This window comes from Podarcis melisellensis, assembly GCF_964234715.1.
Source record: "Podarcis melisellensis genome assembly, chromosome: 6".
NCBI classification, from domain to species: domain Eukaryota; kingdom Metazoa; phylum Chordata; class Lepidosauria; order Squamata; family Lacertidae; genus Podarcis; species Podarcis melisellensis.
The window spans coordinates 15,319,866-15,333,044 of record NC_138538.1 but is presented as its reverse complement, the minus strand read 5'-3'; the positions used below and the strand labels follow the sequence as shown (position 1 = coordinate 15,333,044).

Genomic DNA, 13,179 nt, shown 5'->3' with positions numbered 1-13,179 from the left:
CTGTAACCCAAGGTACCACTGTAAATTTAAGTTATGAAACCATATTCAAATAATCCCAACAGTTTTATTATTTGCACCACTTAAGTAAAGATGCTTAACCCTGTAGCTTTAACAGAAGTCTTTCCCTTCCCCCTCTAATATGGTTTTAATAATCAAGAACACTAGTTCTGTCTTGATTTCCAAGACTAGTTCAACTAGTAATATTTATTCCACCTGGACATTTAAGCAGTACATTCTTCAAGTTACTGTTAAGTCAGGAATTGGGAAAATCCACCCTGCAGGCCCAACACTATTCCCAATTTGGCATGAGGCCAGTTTCCCCAAATGCCCACCTGCCCCACACCTCATGTGATGTCAGATGTGGGATATGTAGAGATACAACTGGGTTGACTTACAAACGAGTTCCTAGTGGTGATTGACAGGTGGATCAGTCCATGGGGCTGGGAACTAATAAGGATCTGGCCTGTTAGGCCAGAAAGGTTCCCTACCCTGGCATAGGCAGATGTAAAAAATCCAGAACAGATTTAAATATCAAAGGCAACTTCACATAAGGTATGCAGAATCAGTGTCAGATTGCATTTTGTAATGGATCTTTGCTAGCCAGTAAGCATAGTTGTATTATTGGCAGATTTGGTACACCAATCAGAATGTGTGGGTGCTTAGAATGACCACTAAACCGACCATTTTGGTAGCATAAAGAAGAAGTCTTGTTATAAAAATCTTTATTTAAAACTTAAAGGAAAAAGAACATCTAAACAATACAGTTACACTCAAAGGTGGATTCCATTCATTGCACATGTGTTTTGAATGTTATCTTGTGAGGACATGCTGCTTCATAAACTGCTTCATATTGCACAAGAATCCATGGCTCAGTTTCATGATGCTATCAAAAAGGGGCCAAAAGGGAAATGCCAGCCATGAACATGAGACGATCCTCAACCAGCTATGCCTCAGAGTGGCATGTGCAAAGAGGACTTCAAGTAAGTTAGATATTGACAAACTGCTTTATGACCTGATTTGTAAGGTTCATGATCAGAGCTTACAATGCGATAAGCTCTGCCTTTTGAGTCCAACCAGCCTATATTGGCTGGATTACCACAGATCTCATCGGAACTACTTTGTTCCTGGGGACTACATGCTATGACTGGATATTCTTAGCAGTGGTAGTTTCAGCAACTTTATACTTGGGAGTTTTTGTAGAGCTTGCAATAATCCATGGATGTTTGAGCACCTCCTCCAGTGGCAGCCTGTGGAATGGATTATGCTTCAGCAGCTTTGAAATCAGATTCTGAGCACCCTCTGTTACAAATGGAGGAAATTTGTACTCTACCTTTAAACCAAAGAAATAGTCATCATTAGACATGTTTCTATGAAAGCATGCATTCAAGGTGCATGAACTATTAAGTATAACCATTAGACTCCCCCCCCCCACTATACATTAGTAATCATGGTTTTTCTCTTGCCTTTTTGCTTAGCAGTCCCTTTCTGCGTCACTGGGTTCTATTTAACTAGTGTTATCCCATACTTCTATTTTTGAACTAGCTCAGAGAAATTGTTCAAGTCTGTCTGTCCTAGGCTGCTTTTCCACAGTGGACTGCAAATGAGAAACACAAATTGAGCAGGTAAGTGTGCCAGAGGATTGCACCTCAAATCTTGCAACTGAACCTGTTGGGAAGGACCACCTGGATTTACCAGAATACAGAAAGATACTAATACAACACATTTAAAAATCAGAAATTCTAGTTCTTTACTTGAAAACTCCTGAACTAAATTCAATGATATTAGGCCCCAAACCTGGAAAGTACAAGTTCCATAACAGCTAGTTAAGAGTTAATTCCTATAGCATGAAATGCTCAGATTCTAAATCAAGCAGCATTATAATTCAACTTACCTTTGAAATGGCTCTGTATGTTTCCTGGTATGTGTCTGCCTCAAAAGGAGGCTTTCCTACTAGGAATTCGTAACACAAGACACCAAGACTCCACAGATCAACTTTTTCATCATGTGTTCTCCCTTCAATCATTTCAGGTGGTAAGTAGTCAAGGGTACCACACAGAGTCGACCTCCTAGAAAACAAAAATGATGCAGACTAACAACTGTAGGTTGCCACACACAACTATTAAGATATTTTCCCACACACTCATCTATATCTGCATTCATGATTTAGCACTTTCTAAACACTTTGTCCATGAATAGTAGTATATAGTATACTGGAGGAAGGCATGGCTGATGGTCAACCTGAACAAGAGCATCCCTTCTAGGGATGCTTGATACCCTTGTAATCTAATCGACACTTGCTTGATACCCTTGTAATCTAAGTAACATTCTCAACAGTAGTTTCCCTAAACTCAATTCTTATAATCAGAGACTAATGCTAAGTTATTTTCACAAAGCTTACTGCCTACAGAAACAAAACAATTTCCTCTTAGCCAAGTTCTGATTCTGTTGTCTGTCTCCATAGTACCAAGCTTCTTCAGCTCTCAGAAACGCAGGTCAGTAAAGCATGAGACTCGGCTTAATCTCAGGATTGTGGATTTGAGCCCCACATTGGGCGAAAGATTCCTGCATTGTAGTGGGTAGGTCCAGATTATCCTCTGATCCCTTCCAACTCTACAATTCTATGATTCCCTTACCTAGAGGATGGAGCATGCACAGACCATCCAAAGTCAGCAATCTTTAGCTCTCCATTTGATCCCAGCAGCAGGTTTTCAGGCTTTATGTCTCTATGAATTACTCTTTTCGAGTGGCAATATGATAACGCATCTGCCAGTTCAGTGATATACTGTAGAACAAATGAAGATTACAGATATAAGGAGTTCAATCTTAAGCATTGTTCAAGCTATACAAATGCCTAAAATGCATGGGTAAAATGGTAGAAAATGTTTCTCAGTGTATCAATAACATGCTGCATCACTGATGCAAACAAGTCCTTAATACGGGACAAAAACCTTTAGACACACCTAATTCAAGACTCTCTTTCCCACAGCCAAGTACAAAGAACTCAAAACATTAGACACCAAGCTGGATTATTATAGCCCTCAACATAGCTAAGCCACTCTATTCCCCACTGCTCCTGGCTGCATGCTGGGGGGGTGGGGCCGGGCTACGTTGCTGACGGCCTTTCCCCTTCCTTGCTCTCTCCCTTCCCCAGCCTTGGGGGAGAGGATGGGGAACTACGCACAGGACGGGTGCCACTTTGCCGCACCCCTGGTGCTGTTTGCCCTGCACTCCTGGCTGCATACTGTAAGGTTGTGAATATAAGCCGCCCTAACTTTTCAGTCAGAATTTGGGGGGGGAGTGACGCTTATATTCAGGCCAATACAATAATAGACACTCCTGCCCCACCCAATCTTGCTCCAGCAACTCCATAGGCTTCATCTGCATGCATGCCAAGCACTGTCCTGTATCATTCAACCCGCCATGTAGCCTTGCCAAAGACTGGCACATATAAATGTCCTATTTATTCCAGTGAAATTCCTCCCGTCCTATTTTGGGATATTCTTTACTGGAAAAGCCAACCTAGCCCAAAAGTGCAAGTAGATAAATAGGTACCGCTCCGGTGGGAAGGTAAATGGTGTTTCTGGGTGCTGCTCTGGTTTCAGTGTTCCGTTGCACCAGAAGCAGCTGTCATGCTGGCCACATGACCCAGAAAAACTGTCTGCAGACAAACGCTGGCTCCCTCGGCCTATAAAGTGAATGAGTGCCGCAACCCGAGTCGTCTGCGACTGGGCTTAACTGTCAGGGGTCCTTTACCTTTTTTCTGGAAAAGCTATGAACTTCTCAACTCCACAAAACTGAGGAAACATACCTTACTCTACCATTTATACTGATATTGTTTCCCACTTTTGGACCAGCGAAACAAAGCTGTTTAGTATAACCCTGGATCAAGTCAGTGAAAGAAGAATCTACTCTTTCATGCCCTTCTCTAAGGAAGAGTTTGGTCCTAAAAGTGCAGTTTTAGCTTCAAATGTGGTCACATACACAGTTCTGAAAAAAATATCCTCACAAGATCAACATACATTAGCAGTCCGTTCCTCATCAAATTTAGTAAGCCTTTGGAGTTCTTTGTATACTTCTCCACGTGGTGCATGTTCCAGGATTAGGTAGACTCTTGTTGCATCATGGAAGTAGCCATAAAGTCGGAGAATATTTGGATGCCTACAAGTAAGTATATGCATATTTAATAATGATGGCTTCATTTGTAAATGACGTGCACATAATTCTCCATGTCTCCCTCAATCTCCTACAATTTGCTTAATAAATGAAAGTATCATTTGAGAAATTCTGTAACCACCACCAAATTAGATAGAGCAGCTGTGGCTAGGAGTGTGCTTTACCAGCTTTGTCTGGTTTGCCAGCTATGGCCATTCTTGGATGAGCTTAGTTTGACCAGTGTTGCCCAAGTGTTAGTAACTTTGATGCTGGATTACTGCAGTGTACTCTATGTGGGGCTGCACATAGAATGTAGCAGCCAGATTGCTAATGGGGGCACGCTGCAAATAAAACGTGACACCATTTTGTAAAACATCTCCACTGGGTGCCTATCTGCTGAGCTTGGCTCAATGTCCTTTTATTTACACAAACCTGAAGAACTTATATTCAGGAGACCTATGGGGCTGCCTAAATCAGAGTTGGATCACTGGGAACAACGGCAGGAGTGTCAATGGTCATTCCCCAAGTAGGATAAAGTTCATTTGACATCAGCATGAAATAAACCCTTCAGTGTCATTAGCCTAGTCCTATGGAAAATTCTGCCAATAGAGATTCAGCAGGCACCTGTTTCAACCTTTTAACACCTGCTTAAAACTTTTCTGTGCTGCCAGGCATATGCATGCAATTAAGAAAACATCTTTTCATAAGTTGATTGCCTCTAAATTTCTACTTGCTTTTATTATATATTCTTGTAAGCTGGGTTGATTTTTATGATATAGCATTGTGTGTGTGTGTGTGTGTGTGTGTGTGTGTGTGTAAACACACAAACACAAATGTGGAATGCTTCTAAAAATAAAAATCTGCTTAAGATAGCAAACATAGAAACCCATTCAAAACAGCCATTTAAAATCAATGTTACCGAAGATGAGACTGTATTTCTACTTCTCGCCGCAGTTGATGTTCAACACCTGCTTTTTCCAGCTGTGTTTTAAATAAGACCTTCAGCGCCAAGATAAATTTGCTCTCCTTTTCACGAGCCAGATAAACATTTCCAAATTTTCCTTTTCCCAGAGGACGACCAATTTCAAAGTCATCAAGAGACCACTGTTTTCTACAAAACAAAGCTATTATTTAGGTTGCTGCAAGGTAATACAGCTGCCTCTCTGACGTGAGAAGTTACTTTCATGCATATGATCCTGTCCCAAAATAGTAAACTTGCTGGCAAGTCCAAGGCATTCAGTAACATAACATGTAAAAGTTTGTTGTTTCCAGTATTTTTGCTTACCTCTGTATTGTGCAAGCACTTTGTTTGAGGAAGAGTGTGTGTGTGTGTGTGTGTGTGTGTGTGTGTGTGTGTGTGTGTGTGTGTATATATATATATATATATATATATGCTTTCGTAGATTTTCACGGGTACAGGAATGCAGGTTTTGGTGTCCTCGGGTGTCTTCCCGTGTAAAAGTTGGGGTGTCTAGGCGACGTTTCGACGAGGTCTCACTCGTCATCTTCAGGCTGGTGCTTTCGGCTTCTTGTTACTGGAACAGTAACAAGTTCCAGTAACAAGAAGCCGAAAGCACCAGCCTGAAGATGACGAGTGAGACCTCGTCGAAACGTCGCCTAGACACCCCAACTTTTACACGGGAAGACACCCGAGGACACCAAAACCTGCATATATATATATATATATATATATATATATATATATATATATATATAGTGTTTATCTACCCACTTTTTACAGCATTCAAAGTTGTATGAGTCTTTGTCCATGTATCCCCAACTCAAAGTCACTTTTTTTTTGAAAACCAACTTCATCCACATCAGTGTGGCTTTATCTGTGCCACTATACCCAACTGACATTTTCATCAAGCTAGGCTCCATGACCAAGTTCCTCAAATCTTACCAGGTTCTGAGTGTGGTGCTGACGTCAAGATTTCAGGTTAGATACCCATATGGGACAGCTGCAATTTCTGCATTGCAGGGGATTAGACTAGATGATCCTCAGGATCCCTTCCAACCCCACAATTCTATGATTATTCAGCGTAGGTAGGTTTATTTTCTGTCCTTCAGGGCATAAGGTGCAGTACTTAATGCTTCCTTATTATATGTAATTTAGCCATTTTACTGTACATTTCTCCAGTGCAGTAAGCAAACTGGGACAAGAGCATCTAGGCCATTATTGTGCCAAACACCATTTCAAACACTCAGTTCCAAGATTTAAAATATGCAATATAAATCACTCTTGCGTCTTTGCCTCTGAATGAAAGACAAAACTGCAATTTAAGTGGACTGGTTAAGAATTAAAGTCAAATGGTGGTAATACAATTCACAAATCACATTTCCGTCTTCCTGCAGTTTTCATCTTTGACATCTTACAGTTGAGGCTGTTTGAAATCACCATCTGTGTTTTGCAAGAATGCAGGGTTAGTCAGCATGCATTTCCCCTTCTTTACTCAGTCTGGAATTACTGGTAGTTCAAATTAGCATATTGGTTAATGTTTCAGAATTCCAAGGTTTCTGAGACAGGACTTTTCTCAACAACTGAAGTGTGGATTAATCACGCCTCTGTCTTCAATGATTTATCTGCACTCTGCCTATACTTTCTTACCAGTTTAACAAACAGAGGTTAGTCTAATAGGCCTATAAATCCCTGTATTCCTGCATTCAACTCCATAGAGTTGTATCCAAAGCCATAGAAAAGATGCTTGCACAAGGGAAATACTCTGCACCCTGAAAAGAATATGGGGATTAGGGGATCCTCAAGAAAGTCCTGGGGTGTCAGATAGGGCAGCTTGTGTGAGAAGCTCCTCCCATGCCCAATTCCTCACTCCTCATGTTCCTGACCTTTCACAAGCATCCCCCCCCCGACCCCCAGAAGAGGCTTTAGGGCAGCGGGGCAGAAGCCCACAGCAGAGAGGAGGGATTCTACTTGCCAATGAAATCTTGTGCTCATGCTGGCACTGGATGCAATCCAGATTTGAGTACAACTGTGTATTTCAGAATGCACTTCAAACACAACATAAACTTCGATGAAGACCAATAAGCTGAAGCGATTAGAGGTTATATGAAAATATATCCAGCTTTTAATTCTTCTTTAAGGATATTTTACTAAAATGTTGTACATTTGCTCAAAGCATCCCATTTTAATTATCTGAGAGACCATCAGTAAGACTGGGAAAAGGAAGCAAGCTTAGAAACCAATTTAGAGTAATATTTTTTAATCTTTTACTACGTGATAAGAGATTTGCCAAAAGCTGCAAAAAGAAGTAATCATGAATAACAATAACAGATTTGTATTTCATCTTCCTACAAAAAAAAAATGTATGGAAGTAAATTAAGTATACAACTTACTTTTTGGTCTCACTGTTTGAATTTGACACCCCTTTTGCCTCTTTCTTCTGATTTGATACACCTGGTTCAGCTTTTTTCCCTGCATGTAGAAAAGTTCAATACGCTCAGACTTTATGAAGTGACACTGCTCTCTAGCAATTTGTGTTTTAAAATGTCCCCCTCAGAAGGTAAACTTCGTGCTTTATATCCAGAACACAAAATAAAAGACTATTTATCTTCACCTGAAAACCATGCAGACCAATCAATATTCTGAATATAAGCAGCTTGGGTAGCAATCTTTCTTACTTGCCACATATGTACCCCCCCCCCCCCGGAAGCTGGTGAAGCTCACACAAAAGCTCCTAGCTCAAGACCAGTAAGTGGCTTTTGGCAAGCTCACAATCTGTTTCCAAATCCTCCCACCTGCAATACAAATGACTGCAGATGCTTTCTGTAGAGTGTATCTAGGTCATTTACACCGCTAAGTAACACTCCATGCCACCATCTCAATGAATTGGGGCCTAAGCTTCTACTGGGAAGTACCCCAAGGCAGGGCCGTCCTTACCTAGGGGTGCAAGGGGTGCTGCTATGCAGCAGCAAAGTCAGTGGCACCTTTGACACGACTGATCTTGTGCCAGCAGCAGGCAGGTGGCGTGAGATTAGTTGTGTCAAAGGTGCCGCTGACCACGAGGAATCTCAACTCAAGCCTTCCAAGTTTGCTCTGCTTAGAAGCTTCCAAGGGAAGGAGTCAAGAGTGCGCACCACCTCCCATTTCCTGCGGGGAACCTCTGCTCGCTTGATCTGCGTCTCCCTCCCAAGCCATGATCAGCCTGGACAAGGAAGAGCCCAAGTTCGATTTCAATTTCATCTTCGAGTTTAACCAGAACGATGAGGGTGCCAGCAGCAAAGGTGGGTGGTGAGTCAACGCCGTCCGGATTCCCGGGATTTAAGGTGGGGTGTGTGGGGGAGAAGAGGTTAGTTTATTTCCAGCATGTTAAATATAGTGATTCTTCTGGGAGGGAGGAAGAAGGGTCTTCACCAGAGGCAGAGCCGAGGTATGGAAGAAAGCAGCCATCTGGAGGCACCTCCTGTGGCTGCAATGCATGCATCTCTCTCCCTTCTTTCGCCTAAAGGACGGGTCAGTTTGGGGGCTAAACTAAATTTGGGGGCTCTGGGCAGATCTTTGCACCCCAGCAGCGCATATGCTAAAGACAGCCCTGCCCCAAGAGCAGGTTCCTATTTGCATTACACTCCAGCTATTGAACACCAGGAGACATTCAAAAATTTCTTGCTTCTCTCTAGAGCCATTTGGGTCCCTTGAAAACCTGCTCTGGAATGTTAAGGATCATGCCATGAATTGGCCTTCCCTGGATTGATTATACAAGTGAAAGGGTTGTTTTGTATGAGACATCCACATATTAGCTGCCAGCTGGGCATTCTAGGAACTGAGAATAGGGCCCCAGTGCAAAATGTAATACAGGCAACCCTCGTTTTGGACAACTGTTCTGTTCTGGGTCATAGTGCATGTCGGCAGAGGGCACATAAGCCTACCCCACCCCCATCGCCCCCTCTTCCAGATTTGAAAACGGCCTGCATGTACACAAAACAGGAGTTGCCTGTACATATTACAATTGAATTCTTGTTTCCTATCAGACCTAATTTTCTGAGCCTAATTCAAGGTACTTGCCTTGATATTAATGCTATACATGATTTGGGTCCCAGTAACTTCAAGAGCATCTATATGCCAATTAGGACATGACAATTTGCAAAAGAAGCTCATCTTATATGGTGCCATTGCCTTTGGAAATGCGGGGAGCTGATGGTCTATAGAGGTGCATCAGGCAATATCTCTTTACAGCTTTATGTGCACACTGAAGGCTTACCCCTTTTTGACCTTTGACAGTTGAAGTACCATCTGGTTTGTTATGTATATATGCCATATCATTTTGGGGTGGGACTGTTTTATTGCATTATATTATCTTTAAATGTAACCCACCTTGGGACCTTAAGGTGAAAGGGAGGTAACAAATATTAATCAGCATCTCAGTGTCATCCATGAACAGAAGGAACCCTTCTGTTCAGATACCTTGTTAGCATCCAAGCCCAAGTTGCTACTCAGGTCATTATGCAAAGTTTTTTTTCTTGCAGTAATTTGGTTTCTCTTATGAATTTCTGAGGCCCTAAGCCACCAAGCAACTTCTTGACTTTGTAACCATTTTAGTATGAAGTTTATACAGAATAGCAACCAACACATTTGTTACAGAGGTGGACACATTTGAACAGCAGTATTTACCAGAAACAGAGGGCTGCCGAGACGTTTCAGTGGCTTTACTTGGACCTAGACTCCTAGATGTTGGTTGAACAAGAAGTGTTGGTTGATGCTGAGTTAACTGTTTGGGACGTTTTGCACTGGCAACAGTAGGTTTCTGTGCCTGAGGCTGAATAGGCACCCGCTGAGCAACATTTAAAGGAGTCAGAACACGCTGCTGTTGGACTTCAATTCCAGGTGTCTGGTTCTGGGTCACAGGAACCCGTCTTGCACCATCCACAATAGCTGCCTGATTTTTAAAAAACAACAACAGTAAATATCACACATAGCAAGCTAAGAGATATTGCATCCTAGTTTGTCTGAACTGACCAATGAGAAAAAACTATAGCTTCCCAAGGTGGAATCTAAACACATAAAAACGCTGTGAAAAATGCTTTTTTAAAAAAAGTTTTGAAAAATACATTGAATTTGGCATAGCTCACTCTCATCATCTAGTGTCACATTTGTATACTGCACTTTATAACACATTTAAAACATTTCATTTGCAGCTACAGAGTCCCAAGTTTGGACATAACAGAAAACTGCATTTATGCAAGCATTCATCTAGACTTGCCCTTAAATAGATGGGGAACATTACTCCACATGTTAATTATTCACTCCAGCACTATCAAATATCAGTTTTGGTCACATACAGAAATAATCCAGTAAGAACTGTAGCTCTGATTAACATAGCCAAGATTTACTATGCTCAGAATCTGAAGATCACTTTACCTTGCCATTATGAGCTGAATTAGAATTCAGATTCTCTTTACAAGCTTTGTCCATTATTGCCTGGAGAAAATGAAATTCAGTTATTCAACTTGTGTAAAACATGAAATCCAAGTTATTTAAAGCTCTCACTTCTATAATCTAGCTGCCAATGATTCTAAAACCAGCGAGCTTGACATATTTGATAAAATATACAATTCTATGCCTGTCAAAGCAGTGAGGCTCCCAAAACATTAATCCCACTTCTTGATAATATTTAGGCAGCTTAATAAAAGCAAATAAGGACACACTAGTATTCCCTGATGCAGCTCATACTACCCGATATTTGGAAATGCCTGAAGATTTTATCACTGCCCAGAAGGCTTTTCCGTTTTAAGATCTGAAGGAGCAAACAAGCTATGGTATACTGATAAACTTGATTTGGAAGAAATTCTTAATGCTTTCCACAGAGGTGGATTATTGGCTATTACAATATGCGGGTTGTCCCAGAGGGTCAAAGTGTAGCTTGTTTGTTTCTGCTTATCCAGCAGAAATGATGGGGTTGTGTTTTATGGATGTGAAAAAGGAAGAAAATAACTTTTTATTGAAATTCAGTGGTACTTCTGGTTGCGAACGGGATCCATTTCGGAGGCCTGTTCGCAACATGAAAAGAACGCAACCCGCCGTGGCGCGTCTGCGCATGTTGTGATTCGCTGCTTCTGCACATGTCATTTGGCGTGTCTGCGCATGCGGCGAAACCCGGAAGTAACCCTTTCTGGTACTTCCAGGTTGCCACAGGACACAACCTGAAGAAACGTAACATGAATTGTGACTGTAATGCAAACACTAATAAACTATAAATAGTAAATAAAACTGGGTTATCCCCACAACTGGAAGGATCTCTGCCTACTAGGACTATATATGCATGTATCTTGAGAGTGAAGTGCAGCTTTTTTCCCTAGGGGTAGGGTAAATTGAAAAATGTGCTCAAACATTTGGAAAACCTACAGCATCAGGCAGTCCTTGGGCCTCTTTACATAGTGTTATCTCCATACATTTTATAAGCCCCTTTATTCTTTAATTCTTCAAAACTTCTTCAAAACTACCTCACAACCCATGCCACACAACCTTGTTTCTTTGTTCTGATGAAACTCAACCTTGTAACATGTAACAAATAAAAATTGAAGATTACAGTTGATCTTTGGGGTACCTCCCAACCAGTGTTTTTTTCAGGGGGTACTCATGGGTATGCAGTACCGGCACCTCTTTTTCTAGGGGAAAAAGGTCTGCTTCAAACCATGGTTTTTAAGTACATTGCACCCCCCCCCCAAAAAAAACCTGGGAGCTGCAGTTTACATCTCCCAGAGCTACAATTCCCAGCACCCTTAGCAAACCAGTTCCCAGGAATCTTGGGGAAGGGGGAAAGATGTGCTTTCAGTGTATACGGTGCATGCAGCCAAGCACCGAGGTCTCCTCAACTGGGATCAGACAGCCTAACCACTATGCGACACTCCCTCTCATTCTACGCAGAAAAAAACGGGGCTTTCTAGAAGTTTCCTTCGTGCTGGGCACCTATCCCACCCCAGAGCCATTCAAGCCATTTATGAGCTCACAATTTTTACCAGAAGCGCTACGGCTCCCTGGGATGCGCCTTCCCCCTTTACTCACGAGTGCCACAGCTCAGGGTCGTAACCACTTTTCTTAACGACACCCCGAAACCAGACGCAGGCAGGCCGAATACCTCACGATTCCTGCGCACTCCAGAGGCCTCGGCCGCCTACCCTCCGCGTTCCTCCAACAGCCTCCGAAGCTATTTGAATTCAAACCTTCGCCCGCCCACTCAGCAACGCTCTTTAAACCGCCGTCGCGCTCCTATTGGCGGAGCTCACCCTGTTGTCGACGACGCTACCGCTCGCTGATTCGTTGGTCTCCGCAACCACCGCTCCGCCCATTCGCGGGCTTCTAACTGTCGCCGTTGAGGGAGAGCCGCTGTCCTCGCGGCTTGCGATCATTTGCTCATGTGCAGAGGAAGGGACACTGAGCGGGGCGGGGTTTCGCAAGGCTGCTCTTGTCCTGCCGGTGTCTGTTGTTGTGATCCGTGAACAAGAGAGAGAGCGCTCGGCTAAGCAGGATACGCTCTCAGCGTAGCGCGCGATACGCTGGTTGCGTAAACCCGTAGCACAGGGCCCATTGCTCTTTTCCCTTGCGCAAGTGGCGCATCGCCTCACGGCGCAGCCCTTGCGATGGCGACGGCAAAAATCTCGTATCCGCCGCCTCATTATAATGTGACGGACTCAGACTAAGACTGAGAGTTGGGTCTATTCCTGCCCCCAGTCTCTACACTTTGGGGCCGAAGCCCCCACTTTGAAAGACTTGAGTGAGGCGGGTCCTGTGAGGGCAGCTGCCAACACTGCAGGGCTGGTTTTTTTGTGTGACAATGAAACTGGCTTGAATGTCAAGAGGGAAACTGATCGTGGTCAGATGCCACGACATATTTTCAGGGGGAAACGTGACAGGCCAGCAGAAGTGTGGCTCTGCACCTTGGCTGCGAAGGGGGAAAAAACAGTGCCATTTTGCATGAGGGGTGACTCTCCCTAAAACCAAGAGTTCACCACGCCAAATCTGAAAGACCGTGTGAATGGCCATTCCGAAATGAGCTAGCTTGCTGCAAACTGTCAGGA

The 13,179-nt window shown here is 43.0% G+C and overlaps 1 protein-coding gene across 5 annotated transcripts; it reads right to left on the bottom strand.

Annotated features, from left to right (window-relative positions):
• Positions 1-704: 704 nt before the first annotated feature.
• AURKA (aurora kinase A) lies at positions 705-13,175 on the bottom strand. 5 transcript variants are annotated; one of them, XM_081917102.1, is made up of 9 exons: positions 12,112-13,175; positions 10,523-10,582; positions 9,776-10,040; positions 7,504-7,582; positions 5,072-5,263; positions 4,020-4,158; positions 2,634-2,782; positions 1,892-2,066; positions 705-1,330 (listed from the first exon to the last, which is right to left on the bottom strand). In XM_081917102.1, exons 2-9 carry the CDS (start codon positions 10,574-10,576, stop codon positions 1,139-1,141), a joined length of 1,245 nt encoding a protein of 414 aa, XP_081773228.1. In that variant the 5' UTR covers positions 10,577-10,582; positions 12,112-13,175; the 3' UTR covers positions 705-1,138. The 5 variants fall into 5 exon arrangements, with proteins under 5 accessions (XP_081773228.1, XP_081773227.1, XP_081773229.1 ...); XM_081917101.1 differs by having other exon boundaries at positions 12,121-13,175; XM_081917103.1 differs by having other exon boundaries at positions 12,167-13,175.
• Positions 13,176-13,179: the final 4 nt, after the last annotated feature.

What these genes read in the sequence shown, in the direction of transcription:
- AURKA (XM_081917102.1), bottom strand. Translation starts at nt 10,576, where the DNA reads ATGGACAAAGCTTGTAAAGAGAATCTGAATTCTAATTCAGCTCATAAT. An exon ending in GAAATACAGTCTCATCTTCG is followed by an intron (nt 4,159 to 5,071) that starts GTAACATTGATT and finishes ACTTACTTGTAG; the next exon opens with GCATCCAAATATTCTCCGAC. An exon ending in CATACAGAGCCATTTCAAAG is followed by an intron (nt 1,331 to 1,891) that starts GTAAGTTGAATT and finishes TTTGGTTTAAAG; the next exon opens with GTAGAGTACAAATTTCCTCC.